Raw genomic sequence first — 16,089 nt, forward strand, 5'->3', positions numbered from 1 at the left:
GTGCATTAAGTATTATCAAATTCTTCAACAATGTAGCTATATGAATTGAGGCACTTAACAAATCCGGGTGCTAATACAAATTGGCTGCCTGTGACATCATTTAGTTCTGGATGCTTTCCTTTTCATCATTGCCTTTGAACCTCTAACTGCCAAGAAATTTCATAAGATGCAGAAAGAGATGAAAATTGTTTGGCACTAACAAGTAAACCTTCAGGTGGGGTAAACAAACAAAGACTTGCCTTTATTAACATTCGATTAAGCATTAAAACCAATGCAAAATAAGTAAATTTTACAACTCGAACGCAGTGAACACCAGAGATCGCGACCAATCAAGATCAAGTTGACATGGGCTACTTAGATTGCAAACAACTATACCATGCAGCAATGCTAGACGAGACGCGCTGTCAGCTAGTTTGTACCTTGCAGTTTATTGTGTAATGTTATGTCCAGTGAGCTGAAGAAACACCCAGTGAATATAGTGATTAAAATTCTGGATAAACTAAAAGAAGAGGGTTATAAGGAGACAGACTGTGAAATGTCGCGGAAGGAACTTGAAGTTGTTGAAGAGTTATGAATCGGAAGCAGTTGAAGAAAGTCATACTCTGGACATTGATGAAAATGAACCACGAAATGATGATAATGACATGCCTAATGTACGAGAATGGGAGACTGAAAAAACAAATACTACATCAGAAGAGGAATCAAGTACTTCACAAAGTTCCGGTTCTCAATACGCTCCGTCCCCTCCCAAAAATACCGAGTCATTGACTTTGAAGAAAAATGGAAGGTAATAGAGTATTGGATTCTGCCAGGTGTACCAACAAACAAAAAGAAAAAGTTTAACCATAGGTCATGGAGCAGTATGAAACATAAATTTACATGGTTAACACACGAAAGTCAAATCTACAAAATGAAGCATGCTGTCGAACAACAAAACGATGTTATGAATAAAATGAAAGAAGTGCACCGAAGAACATTTGAGGAATTCTGTATGCGGCGGTCGTCAAATGAAATTGTAAAAGAAAGTGACATAAAAAGAATTGCACTGACAACAGCTCGTGATTTATTAGGCATAGATCAGAAATACTTCAACACAAGTCCTACTTGGTTGCATCGCTTTAAAACGCATTATAAGATTGTCAGCCGCAAAATAACATCATATGTAACAAAGCATCAGGTACGCGATAAAACAGCTCTTGAACAATCAATCCAAACCTTCAGATGTGAGTGCGCACCATTTATGGAAATGTACGATGATGATCATGTGTTTAATGCCGACGAATGTGGGTTCCATAAGGAAATGCCTTTCGGCAGAACATTAGAACGTCAAGGAACCAGTAAATGTATGGTGTCGTGCAATCCAAGGGGGCAACTACACATTCCTACACTATAATGCCGGTGGTTTCTAAAGCTGGAAAACTGATGTCAGAGTTACTACTGATTCTCCAAGAACCGAAAGGTAAGAGTTGCAGAACGCATTTTCCAGAGTGACAACCGTGTAGTAAAATGGACGTCGTCGGGAAAAATGACCAAAGAAATATGGATAGAATTTTTACGAGAATTCTGCAACACGCAATCTTCTCCTGTTAGACTCATATGGTGTCCACTGCAACGAAAATACAATTAAGCAACTGTTAGAAGAAGGGGACTATGGTTTTGAAAAACTAGTAGTGAAAATCATACCACCAAATACGACTTATGAGTTGCAACCTTTGGACAGGTACTTTTTTCGAATGTACAAGCACATGATTCGACACATTTCTCATAATGTAGATTTTGATGATTCATCTGATACATTACAACAACGCAACAATATACTGAAACTACAGTCGCTTGTTTACCAGAAGTTTCCTTCTCCACGATTCCAACAGGCGCATGGGTATGGTTGGGTGTTAGCTGGATTGGGATCCAGAAGTGGACAACGTTTTCAAAACACTACGTACTGTATTCGAAATGTACAAGGAATATGTATGATTTGTACAAAATCAGCCTTTATAAAGAGCGGGTGGTATAATGACAATTTGTGTTTCCAACATTTTTTTGTTAGCTATCACTGTTGTGCGACATATGTTTCTGGATAAAAAAAAATCAGATTTTGGAATACGATGCATTAAGTAACATGATGACCGCATCATCGTTTTCCTTCTTATGCAGTAATCGCTAGTTGAAGGTATGTTTTCGTGCTGCTTGAAGCCTGGTGTTCTGCGCTGTGTATCGCACTTGATAATTGCAGTCGAGTTACGAAATTTTAGGATTATTCATATTTTATTATGCTGATTCCAAAAATATAAGTTTCATTTTCATTGTTTTTTACCTCAGGTGAAGGTTTACTTGTAAGTCCAGTTTGTAATAAGTACATTGCTCCCAACCAAATGAGTTAAACAGCTCGTGTATCATACATGTGGACTGCAGTTGTGCATTATCTTGCAGCAACATAATGTCAAACTCAAAAGTTGAAGTATTTTGTTTTGTAGCACACACTGTAACTTTTTTCAGTTTAACAGCACTCTACTGTGTTGACAGTTGTGCCTTGTGGCATGAAATTCGACAACACTTTCTGATGATCCCAGAAAATGGTACACATTACCATTCTTTCAGAAAATTTATTTGAATTTCCTCTTCAACTTCCGCACAAAATTTTAATTGATTCAGAGACAGGCACCAACTACACTCCTCATCATGAACGTTCTTTGGACCTTAATATTAAAGAGCCTTATCCACTTTCTCATTTATCACATTCTGTTTGTAAACTTCATAAATATATATATATTTTTTTTAATCCAATGCCACCAGGTTGTCTTTTCGACATTTCTGGTCTTCTCTCCTGGTCGTGGCTTAATTGTAACCCACTTCTGAGGTTGGGGTGCCTGGAAGGCGGAGTTACATTACCCCGATGATGTGATAGGATGATTATGATAATGTGGTGCCAGGAGAGGTCTTAAATCTAAACATAACCTAAATTCCACACCATGGACGAACACAGGAATAATCCCCTTTAAGGAAAAATTCCTGTGCTCTCACCGGGAATCGAACCAGGGACCTCATGAACAATAGCCAGAAGCTCTGACCACTAGACCATGAGGCTGGTCATGAAGTTAATTTAGACGAACATTGAATCCAAAACCTGATTACTAAAGCCCGGATTTCTAAGCACAATCAAACAATAAACTAAGCAAGCAAATAAGCACGAAAAATGGTGAAAATAAGCACCAAAATAAGCAAAAATGAATACACGGAGACAGTAAAATAAGCACGAAAATGGTTAAAATATGCACCAAAATAAGCAAAATCGAATACATGGAACGTATGATGAAAGAGTACATGGAAACCGAACTCCTTCTGGCCACAAGAAAAGTAACGAGTCGTTGAAAAATTTTGCAACGGTGGAATGATTTACTCGGTCAAATATATTAACAAGAAATGATCTGTTTCCTGCTTTCATAGCATCAACTACAGCACTACATACACACTGTCCCAATGCATCTGTGGTTTCAGCAGTAGAAATCCATATGTTTCTGTGCTTCAATTGATCCCGAATATTACAAATTACTTCTTGAAAACACTGTGGCATATAGTTTTTGCGCAATGTAGATTCGTCCGGCACCCTTTTGTTTGTGTATTTTTCTAAAAATACCCGAAGCTGCACATAATTCAATTTCCATAACGGAATGTCGAAACCCACTAATCCTAAACACAAGTCTTTGAAAAATGTATCACTAGAATTGATTTTTCACCCAAATTGCTTTTAATCAGTTGCTGGTTTAACTTAAATTTATTCTTAAACCTCTCCTTATGCTGTGTTGGATTAATATGCTGCACAATGTCATATTTTTTCTTCGCAGAAACACTCTTTTCACACACCAAACAAAATAAGACACTGCCGTCCTCACTGAAAATATTACTTTCAAACTCATTTACTCATTTGCGTAAGAATAGTGATAGAGGTTTTTGTGGGTGACATTCCTTAACTACAACAGTGAGCAATCACACACACCTTACTGAAACAACGTGTGTTGCACAACTTGCATATTGGAGCTTGGAACTCGTGGATTCACCATCTATGCACATGACATTATTCCGATAACGTAATAAGTGCAATAATCGATTTACCTGCCTAGTCGCAGAAGCTTGGCGGAAAATCCCAAGGTTCTCTCTTAATTAGAACTATGCAGTATTATTTCACAACATCCTGGGTCACACCCTAGCATTGTTTTCTTACGCATTCGACTGAAGTTAATTTTTTATTACCCAATAAAAAACAGGGAATCAGTGATAAATGAGTGAAATATGTACTTTTAAAATTATAGTTTTTGGTAAAATATGCTGTTTTAATTAAAAATCGTAAAATAGTAAGCAAAAACGTTTTCCTGTGAAATAAGCATTTATAAGCACTAATAAACATAGTTAAAACTGCTTATCTAGGAGTGTCTTACGAAGTATAACCTTTCTGCTTTCCTTTAAAAGTGTGGAAAAGAATATGCATTTTGCTTAGAAATCCGGGCTTTACTGATTACTAACTACATTTCATAACTATCCAACTGACTGTTTTAAACATGATTACTGACTCGTTAATGTAATCACAAACAAACAAAATGACTGGACTATGTTATTCTTGAATGAAAGGAATTAAGTACATATGCATAACTTTGATACTGCATGAGATTTACATGGACAGCACTTGTTTTCTGGATGCATCTGGTACTCTGACAGTTCGTTGTGACAAAATAGATATTAAACCAAAATAATTGCTCATTTATTTTAATTAGTGTAATTATTACACTACCAAGTTAAAAGTCTTTTCTTTGCATATTTGTTTGTTAGCATTAAATTTAAATTTTTAGCTATAGAAAATTTATATTACCTTATTAAAAAAGGAAAGGGATGTGTGGTAGTATCATGGTTAAACTGTTGCACTGCAAGCTGGAAAGTTATGGATCATAGATTTTCTCCACAGATCTTATCCTTCTGACAGCACTACAGCCCTGGGCTTCACTCAGTCTTTAACAGAAAAGCGTACCAATTGTATTTCATTGGGAGTGAAGTTGGCAAGCACATAGGACTGACATCCCTGCTGCTACTAAAGCTGATCGTCTGTAAAGATGGAAGTCTTAATCCCCTACTATCCTGTGGCCCTCTAGGGTCTGTAATAGGGATAACTTTACTTTTTTAATAAAAGAGAAAGAGCATGCAAATAAAGTGAGAATATATTTCTTCCAATTACTGCATCTCTTTAGGAAATCACAGTCCATTTTTCGGAATGACTTTTTTATTATAGATTGCAATTACTGTAAAAATTAATCTCAAAATCCAAATAATCCATGTGACAGATATCCCAATAATATTCTGGAAAAAGGAATGCAACAAAAAAGCAAGAAGTTTTTACAAGCTATAAAAAGGAAGTAAAACTTACTGCCTTGTCCATCTTACTACATTACACAGTTAACGATGTACCCATGTTGGCAAATGTATCTATAGCCTATAGCTACTATGACATTTCCTCACGAATTTGTATAAGTACTTTAAGAAACAGAGCAGACAGACACACACAGATGGACAGATATGACTTTAAAATGTATGCATAGGCAGCAAGTATTAAAATTGCTGCAGTGATTTACGAAATATAGAAACACATTATACAGAAGAAAAAAAAACACATTTTTTTTAAGATTTAATAATTTCTATAAATTTTATATAACGAGAAAATAACAAAAAGGGTCGATATAATTTCTACATAAGTATGTTAGCATGTTACACATACACGTCACCAATAACCACAAATTGGTGTTTATCTTCGTAGATAAAAAGGAATCTGAAAATCACTTGAAGATAAAAATGAATAAGACGCTTGCAATTTCAAAGTCATTTATATTTGAACAATCTCTTGGCAATTGCATAACCTGCAACTTCAGAAAGAAAGTACTTATCAGTATGCTTTCAGAAATGAACTACTCGAGTTCTATTTCTATTGTAATGTATATATGACAATTGAAGAACGACTGGTATACAATATACATGTAATATATAAAACCATTATCTATTCAAAAACTGTACAATTTCAATACTGTTCAGTGTTCATATTAGAAACAAAAACATTTCTTTAACAAAATTAACCAATCCAGCTTATGAAATCAGGTTGCAGTAGAAAATACATTAAAAAATCATCAATCACTATTTAATCTATGCCATTATCTATGTACACTATTAAGCATGTACAGAATACGTATGGTATACTATTTATTGCAAAAAACGAACTAGCATATGTATTCAAAAACCATGCTTGAACTTTCATACCATCAGTATTTCTGCTGGGGAGAACCTATTTGTCGCACATAAAAATTCCCACGCGCTTATCACAGACTGGTATTAATTTATACGATGTGTCAAGTGTTCATAACAGAGGTCACCAAATATTTTGTACCATGCATTAATCGTTTCTCAGGCAGCATGGCCTCCCTTATGAACATCCTACACGCAATAAAAAAAATCACCTATACTGAAAAATACTACAGCATAAAAGTACAACACTCTTGTGTCGCAAAATGCAAATAATGGCGGGATTAATATAACAATCATACGTATACTTGAGAGCACCACGGCTGCTTTGTGATCCTGTGAACACAATCTCCACCCAACTGAACTATAAAGGCATTAGTGCAACACAATCCAAGTCCACATGCGACTCCTGGGCACAACAGTACAAGGACCAAGGTTGAGTTGATAAGGAATAGGATCATATATTGTCCTGCTGATATATGTACTGTATAAACAATAGTCCAAATCACAGTTAATACGTTTGTCTATGAACAGCTAATTTAAACCTACAATGTCAGCTCAGACAAAAGGAATCAGAAATTTAGTTTATGCATTTATAATTTAGAAGTTCACTACATAATTGTGTTGAAGAATTACCTTCACAAATATTCTCGCATTTTCTCAGGTAAATAGAAGCATTGTATTTCTAAAACTCAGATAGATAGACGCATTGTGCCAATGCCCATTTATATTAAAAAGGAAAAATCATAGATAACGATGTAATGATACAGTCATTGTCACTTGGAAGAAATATTGTATGCTAAGAGTTGAGTTAAGCTGTGGTTTACAGTGTCGTATACAAGGGTTACTCAAAAAGTACTGCACCATTTATACATCATCTACAGTTTTTTAATATTTACACAATGTATAGCTATACGTTATAGGAACAGCATTATGTTTTTATAATTTCCATCTCTATAGGTTTATGCCATCTTGTAATAAGAATATTTATGCTTGCACAGTAAAGTCACTTTTCCAAACTCAACAAGGAAGTCATCACCAAATTTTGTTCTGTAATTGCAGTCTTTAAGTTCACCAAATAAGTAATCATTTGACACTGTCAGGCAGATACTATGAGGTGGGAGTGGCAACATCATCTCGACAGTTTGTAGACTGACATATAGCCAGTCACTGTCATGTAACAACACCAATGTAGTCAAACACAGCACAGTTAAAAGTGAAAATTCTTCGACTGACAGAATACCACCATGTATATTTTTCGAGGAAGAAATTTAAATCTGCATCTTCAGAAGAAAAGTTCATAAAGATTCTGGGGAAGGATTTCTTCATTTGTACATCATGCTGAAATGAGTCACCATGAGGTATGAGCTCACAATACTGAATACTGCAGTTGTACAGTAGAACCAATTCTGAGAATCACGACTTCCTTATGGAAACTGTAGAAGAATGGCTTGAAAGCACCAACTGCAAGTTTTATTATGTGAATATATATGCCTTCGTTCTGAGGTGGTGTAAAGTTGTTGGGAGAGATGGAGATTAGGGAGAAAAATTACATTTTGTTCCTAAAGAATGTATCAATATTGTGTAAATAACAATACTGCAGAATAAAATGCGATTTTTGAAAAACATGCACTACTTTTAAAAGTAAAACACACAATCCACTTCCTAACGTGACAATGTCTATGTTGTCCAATAAAAATTATGATCAAGATTATATAGAAATTTAAAATGTTCATGTTATGAAGTTTTTGTACTCATACCGCTGTCTACAACAGTTTGGTAATCTAACAGTGGATGAGAAATAATGGGAACCACTGTCCTGTCACTGGAAAACTGTGTGATTTCTTCTATAAAACATAGATACTTATTTCAAAGAACCCAGGACAGCAACTTAGCAGAGCACGTTTCAAATGCCTCAGTCACTTCAGTCCATTCTAAATGATTAACAAGGAAAGTTATTTAACACTTACATTTTGAAGTAATCCAATTTCTATCTCTAGTATTATTTTATGAATGAAACTGAAAAAGCAATGAAAAATGAAGTGGAGATAACAGTGAACAAGAATTGAAAAGGACTATAAAGTGAAGCAGTTTTCCTACAGCCAAACATGTCTTGAATTTTTAGAAACATTAATTTTATTAAAAAAAATAAGCAATAACTGCTTCTCTTGACTATTACTGGCTTTCATTTTAATTTTATATATCTTGTACAAGTATGCTGCTGGCAGGTAACATTACAAACAGTGAGATTTTGAATCGACATGTTCCCACTCTGTTTCAGCCAGAGGTGTTCATGATTATTGCGGCAATATCTGTTATCAAGAGATGAAAATAAGATACAAGATATGCAGAAAATTAATCAATGGGACCAAAGACATTACTTTCCCATCCAAAGAAGACCACACTTATGATTTTTTCACTAAAGCCATTGACATCAGTTGAATTTGAACCCGACATGCTTGTGTCCAGATGCAAGCACAGTAACCAGTAGACCATCAGAGATGATTTATTACAAAAGTATGTTATGTGATATTACTACATATTTCCTGAAGATTGAACTACTGAGTTGAACAACAGTGAATCTGCATATAGCCGCAGATGTCATGCCATAGCCTATACTCTGCACATTAATGCAGAACACACATTATATTTTCATTGTTTCTTATAGTAAACCGAATATGATGCAATATTTTGTTCATTTTTTTACGTAACTATTTATCACTCATTTGTTCCTGTATGGCTAAGGACACTATAATATATGGGAACAGGCTTTGATATTATCTTTTCTTGGAACTTATACAACCCACTCACTATCTTCTCCTCCTTACTAGGCACAAACTACCAGCTAAAGATCAAAGTAAAAAAAAAAAAAGTCGGTCCTGTGAACTATTATGGTATGGGGCAGTTAATTACAATTCTAGTGTCTTGAGAGGATGAATATTGGTTCTTTCAGGCAACATAACATGACTTTGGAAATATATACCTTAATTGAAATATGTAACAGCAAATCTTAAAATGTCTTTCATAGGAAAAAAGTTTATAAAACATTGAACTTAGAGAACACAACATGGTTTAATGTAACATTCGTTAAGTAATGACATCACATATATCACAGTTGCTTCATCAAGAAAATAGGGGAAAGAAACTTTCTCCGAATTGTAAAAACAGATCTGATAAAAACAATGTTTATTTATGGTTTGAAGTTTTCATGGCGCAATACTGAGATACTTTGTGGTTTTACACACAGATTTCCTGTAATGTCACTTCTCAATGTTTTAAACCACCTCACTAGATATATGTCTGTTACAGCAAAGTGATAACTATGCTCCGCATTAGATTCGAAGTTCGCGAGTTCAAGCCCAGCTGAAGGCAATTGATTTTTGTTCCTGACTGAGTGGGATAATTCACAAGGCAACTATATTTTAATCAAGAACTTCCGCTTTGCAAAAGTTGTTTCTATAGCCTCAATTTGAGTCTTCAGAGTCCTCTGGCATAATAAACCTATAGACTAGTGTTTTTACCTATCCTATGAACTGCATCTTGGGTTGGACAACAGACAGACATGGAGAAGAAAGAGCGAGTGAGGCATGAGGCACGTAATAAGTTTTGTATATAGGTAGAGACTGTGCACCAGAAGGCATGTGGACAGGCTGAACCACACCTCACGTAATTTGGACAGAGAACTGGAGGAACCAGTTCACAACTTACGTCCTGGTTATGAGCAAGAGTTATGACTACAATTACTTTACACACATCCAATATAGAGGAAAGATTGCACACATGTGAAATAGACAGTTATATGGCATATCATGAATGGCACACATGTACTCTTGGAAACATGGAAAAAGAAAAATAACCTATCTTAAAGCTAATTATACGAGGCATGATATCTTTCATAACTAAGAGTACGATATTGTCCATTCCATGTTTTTAAACATGCAATAATCTTTAGTGTTATAAGAAAATGGAGGGAGTTGACACACTTCTCAGGAAAAAAATCATTTGAAAGTTGTGGAGACACCGACTTCACGAGTATTCGGTACCAAATGAAATCCGCTGTTTACAAGAGTCATGATAATTTACATGGTAAGCATGTAAATCGTCGAGATTCTTCATCTTGCATATGAAAGCAATTGAGTATTCGAGACTAGCATTATTACTTCTTTTCAAGTTAACAGAAACGAGTGTCCTAAGCTATGACCTATGTAATACTTATTATGAGCAAAACGGGCGGGTTGAGTCTCTCGCAATGCATCTAGTAACACGCACAGTAACAACGGTACTGACAGAGAGATTCACAAGAAACAACAAAAAATTTAGACGGATTTTTTCTTGTCAGTTTTTTAAAATGAGCATTGCAAGTATTTTGAGGGAAGTAAATCTAAATATATATATTTATTTTATATCAATAAAATATGAAATACTTTGTAAAGTCTGCTACATCTCTTGTGTGACGTATACATGGTAGAGAGGAACTAGCCTGCTGGCATCCGTTACGTATACATTGACTGCGACGTCTTGCGCCGCGTTTGGCATTGTCCACACAGAGCACAATGTTCAGTCCGTGCTGTGTCATTGCGCATGCTCCGAATCCGAGCTGGCTTCCCCCTCCAGCTTACTGGCGCTCTGTGATCGCTCTTCCCCCTCCTCCTCGAACTCCTCCTCCTCCTCATCCTCGTCTTGACTGCTGCCTTCACTTTCCTCGCTGGACAGCACTGTCGAGCTGATGAGCGATGAATCTGCACATACAAATCATGTCACATTTTAAATTATACAAAATCAAACATTCTTCTTGAATTTTACTGCTACTTGCATGCTTACATTTTGAAATATACTCCCGTACCCCATGATGAAATCATTCAATTTTTAAGAGGAGATGTAAATCAAAATGATTAAAATATCACAAAAAAATTCGTCTTATTTAATAGTACATAGTTTCAAGAATCTACCCTCAAAATTTGAGGGCCAAATTCGGTCCTGATTATATATATGGACAATTTTAAGACATGTAAAGAGTTTAAGGTACTGAGAGTATGTTTAACTTTCTCCTCATTTTGCCGTAACTTCATTTTTCAATACTTATGTAGCTTTTTCTCAAGAACTGTTTGAGTAATTGAATGAAACTTTGCATGCTGGCTTTTATTGAGCAGATTCACTTTATTTTGCAAAAGAAGTGTGAAATGTGTTCTCTTTTATTTCTTTACATTATAAAGAAGACTAATTTGTAATTCAATTTTTTTAATCAAAATTAAACATTTTATAAAAAATATGGAAAAGTCTCTGCATAATGTGTTATGTTTGTGTTCTTTTAGTAAGCAGAAAAAATTTCAGATTGTTTCATTACCCGGTTTCCATAAAAAAGGTACATGTTTATAGTAATGCATGATTGTTTTTAATTTAAAAATGAAAGACTGCATGCATTAAAAATTTTTGAAAAAAAAAATCACAGATCATTACCACACTATTACAAATTAGCATGCAAAACTTCATTGTTCTAGGTGCAATACATTAGAAGATATTTATGATTTTCTGAAATTTTGTTTTTGGCCTACGTCTTTCCTTAAGTGAGTGTTTAGCTTAACTTACGTGCATATGGGTGATTAAGATAAATATGCTCATCTGTCCATCAATGTAAAATTACATGACATAATTAGGTGTATTTCATTATATTTCGTAATATTATAATTATACTTAACTCACTGGATTAAATAATATAATTCGATTCAATTCATTAGAGTACATAATACAGTGTGCCAGTTTTATTTTATTACTACTACGCTGCACTTTCACTGTCTGCACCAGCTTCATGTGGCCCATAAGATTGTTGCAAAACAATCTTTTAGTCATCTTCTTTTTCTTTCTTTGTAAGAGTGTAGACTTCGGTACTGAAGCACTTAGACACTTCTTAGATATCACTCATCATTACCAAATATGATTACTACATTAAAGACAAAAAGAAAATACATAACTTTATTTCAATATGTTTTACACGAAGTGTTCTATAATTTTGAGTTTATTGGATCAAAACATGTTGTGCACTTCCAGTTTCCTTCAAATTTTCAAACAAGATTATGATTATGTTGTATGATTAAGAACTCTGATACTGGAAATTCTTTGTAAAACTTCTTTGTCCTATCGAGCAGAGAAACACAAACACTCACTGTTGTACACTAAACTGAGAAAGATGCCTTCCAATTACATAATCATTACAAAAGAAATTCTCGCTTGTACTGACTGCCAGACATACGAGGAAACTTAATTTCCTTTCATAGGGAATGGTGTGTCCAGCAGTAAAAAAAAAAGTGGCCGCACTCATGAACAGCAAATATTTTCTAAATCCGTTTCAGATTACGGTAATGTTACATGATGCATACACTTATAGAAGCAGTTTCGGAACTAAGATGTTTAAGCACATGATAAGTCATCCACATGTGCGTTCTCGTAGAGCAGCGATAGAGTGTCCGCTTAACAATTCGAAGATTGAGAGTTTGAGCATTGTTCAAGTTATCATTTTATTTTATTGTTGTTAGTTAGCGATATAAATAATATCCAAGTTATCAGTTATATTCTGTTATCATTCTTTAGCAATATAAATAATAGAAATTTAATGTTAGATTTTCAACAATAGGCCTACAGCTGCATAATACAAGTGTTAGTTTTTTTCTTTTTATATTATTACATTATACTATCCTGTAACACAATAAAATGTTAAGAAGTGACGAGGATTTGAACCTGAAATGTTGACATCTAAATTCCGACGTTCTTCCGACAGAGGAGGCACAAGTAAAGAAGCATATGCGGAAAAATTGGCCCAATCCCCCTTCAAGACATCCTGATGATTTGTAGAATCTCGTCAAGGATACCTGGGATGCTGTAACTGAGAACAATTGCTATTTGAAAAGACTAGTCGATTCTATGCTCACTTGACTGCAAGATATGATTGAGATGGGAGGAAGATGGACTAAATATTGAATCGTGGCTTTTTGTTTTGTTTTTTGAACTTTTAACTGTTTGAATTTTCTAAGGCAGACACCAGTAAGTTTGTTTTGATTATGCCATGAAAGATATTCTTGTTGAGAATAAAATCTTTCTTTATTTCTTTCCACTTGCAGCCATAATGTCAAAATAAATAATGCTAAAGTCATGGCATAAGACATTCATGAACCTGATGTTAATTACTAATACAGTCATAAAAGAGACAGGAACAATTATATTTTCTCTCTCTCTTAAAAAAAACATAAAAATCAGAAAGTTGTGTTGAAATGCACGACCTCATGAATACCAGTCCAGAATGCTACTCCTACGCTAGAAAAGTAACATGCAGAACACTTTAATTACAACTGTAGCTATCAGGCCATATGGTCCAACAACATGTAACATCGCCTGTCTCCGAATTGTAGTGGAGATACCCGAAGGAAACTTAGCTTCTACAGAGTGGTCACTTTTTCTTTTGACAGCTGTACATTGATATTGTGTTTTACTATTGTTACCTCATTAACTTGATTTTAATCAATACACATAGTGTGAGGCAAGAAAACTCGTACCACAGCAATGGGAGTATGTGCCAATTAGTGGCAAGTAAATAAAAGTGGCACACATATTTTTAATCTAACTGAAAAAATCAGAGACTTAAAACTCAACTGGTATCAACTTATAGTGAGGGATGGAAGATCACCGAATCCCAAAACTTCTAATGGGTTACAGACCAATGGGTCATAGAGATGTGGTCGACCCTGTACTAGTGAAACAAAAACTTACTTTGTCAGAACAGGCCTTGCAGTACAAGAAGAAGACGAAGAAGAAGAAGAATAAGAAGAAGAAGAAGAAGAAGAATCACTATATTTTAATTAGATTTAATATACTGCATTATGTTATAAAATACTTAATTCATTACATTAATACATTTAGGGAACTACTCAAAAAAATATTTAACGAATCATTTTCTCTTGCTTATTTTGAATAATTTTAATGATATGTGACTTTTTTTTTAAGGGGCATTTTGTAAGCACCTTTGACAAATATCACTCTGACAAAAAAAACCTTCCAAAAATTGTCTTGGCAGGAAACTTCAATAGATGTACAAACCACTGTTTTTATGTTGCTTATTTGGTTAGTTTCTAATATCAAGCACTTGACAACACTGTTATTGGGTCTTGTTGATAGGTAATGGCTTAATTTTTAATTTGTGCACCTCGTAAATGTACCACATCATGAATATTGCTACACATAGGAGGCAGTGGACTAGAATGTATTTTGAATCTATTTATTTCAACTCTACTCTACCCCCCATAATCATTACTGTGGTGACGCATGTTAACAAGAATAATTGAGAATAAAGTAACGACATCTGGAAACAGATTTTTGTCCCTATGCATCTTCATATTTGAACAAAAATTGTTTATATATAAATCTACTACATGGCACTAACTTTGCTTTTCATTCGATCAAAGCAAAGTGATTAAATATCCTATAGATCAGTGCAATAATCACTAAACCACCGAAGTCAACAAATCTTTCAAACTTTAATTTTAAGAATTACTTCAGTTTGAGAATGATACCAACCAGTGTGTGCTGCACCATTGGACTCTGCCGACAAGTTGAGCTGTGGCTGCAGAGATGCAATGTTCTCTGGCCAAAATCTCTGCGCTGCCTGCTTGCTATTTCCATTGCCCGAGCTCTTGGCCTTCTTACTGCTTGAGCTTTTGCTGTGCAGGCTGTTGCCTGAGCCAGGCTGGTCGGCTGATGCAGGGTTTGATGCATCCAGCATCGGTTGCAGGATGCGACGCCTAGCATTGATGAACCAGTTGTTCACCTGCAGCAGCGTCAGGTTGGTCTGTGCGGCAATTTGGCGCTTCTCGTCCTCCGTGGGGTACGGATGCTGATAACCACATAGATTCGTATTATGGAGGCTGATATCTTGGTTTTTTGGCTAGTGTCCCAACATAAAAATTGATGCACGAAGTTATACTCCACTAACAGAGCTTGAAGTTGATATCATTTTGAATAAAAAGTTCACATGAATATGAGTCTTAATTCTGAACAATTATACAGTTAATTCCTATTTTGATAAATACGTTTATAATATATATAAGGAAACTACTATTGAAATCAAAACGGGAAATAAACTTTCGAATTGAACCCAGATTTTTACCAGTGTAAGACAAGAATGTCCACTTTCACCACTTCTATTTAATATATACAGTGTATATATGAATGCAATCATAAGAGAATTCAAAAACACAAGACATGGTTACATATCCATAAATCTAAATTTAAACTTAGACACTCTTAATGATTTGACCTTATTAGTCACTTCTGAGGATAATCTACAGAGATCAATTTACAATTTAAAGTTAATAGCAGACAAATACTTCATGAAAATATCAACTGATAAAACAAAAGTAATGGCTTTCTGTGGCAAAGACCCTGTACCATGTAAAATTTGTATCAATGGAAAAATTTGGAAAGAATCAATGAACTTAAATACCTTTGTGTAAAGTTTTTTTTTTTTTTTTTTTTTTTTTTTTTGCAGATCTTCATATTCCAGATAAAATTCTTAAATACAACAAATTTATGGGCATCATAAAACCAACTCTGGTCCAAAGACACACTCGAACACGACTATGTAAGACCTTGGCAAGATCTGTTCTATGTTACGGGTGTGAATCATGGACTCTTAAGAAAAAGCGATGAAAGAAGAATCACTTCTAGTCAAATGAAATTTATGCTCCGAACAGCTGGCTACACAAAGTGGGACCATAAGAAGAATGAAGACATCGTACAAGAACTAGGAATGAAACCAATACTAGAGTATAT

At 34.8% G+C, this 16,089-nt stretch overlaps 1 protein-coding gene across 7 annotated transcripts in view; it reads right to left on the reverse strand.

Annotated features, from left to right (window-relative positions):
• Positions 1 to 5,845: 5,845 nt before the first annotated feature.
• LOC138701524 (homeobox protein PKNOX2-like) overlaps positions 5,846 to 16,089 on the reverse strand; it is a 169,322-nt gene continuing 159,078 nt past the window's right edge. For 6 of the 7 annotated variants that reach the window (XM_069828506.1, XM_069828503.1, XM_069828502.1 and 3 more), the window contains 2 exons: positions 14,836 to 15,202; positions 5,846 to 11,012 (listed from right to left, as the gene is read on the reverse strand). In XM_069828506.1, coding sequence (XP_069684607.1) covers positions 10,846 to 11,012; positions 14,836 to 15,202 — 534 coding nt within the window. In that variant the 3' untranslated portion in view covers positions 5,846 to 10,845. The remainder of the gene's footprint in view (positions 11,013 to 14,835; positions 15,203 to 16,089) is intronic. The other variant, XM_069828507.1, reaches the window with a different exon arrangement.

Source organism: Periplaneta americana, chromosome 6 (genome assembly GCF_040183065.1).
Source record: "Periplaneta americana isolate PAMFEO1 chromosome 6, P.americana_PAMFEO1_priV1, whole genome shotgun sequence".
Classification (NCBI taxonomy): domain Eukaryota; kingdom Metazoa; phylum Arthropoda; class Insecta; order Blattodea; family Blattidae; genus Periplaneta; species Periplaneta americana.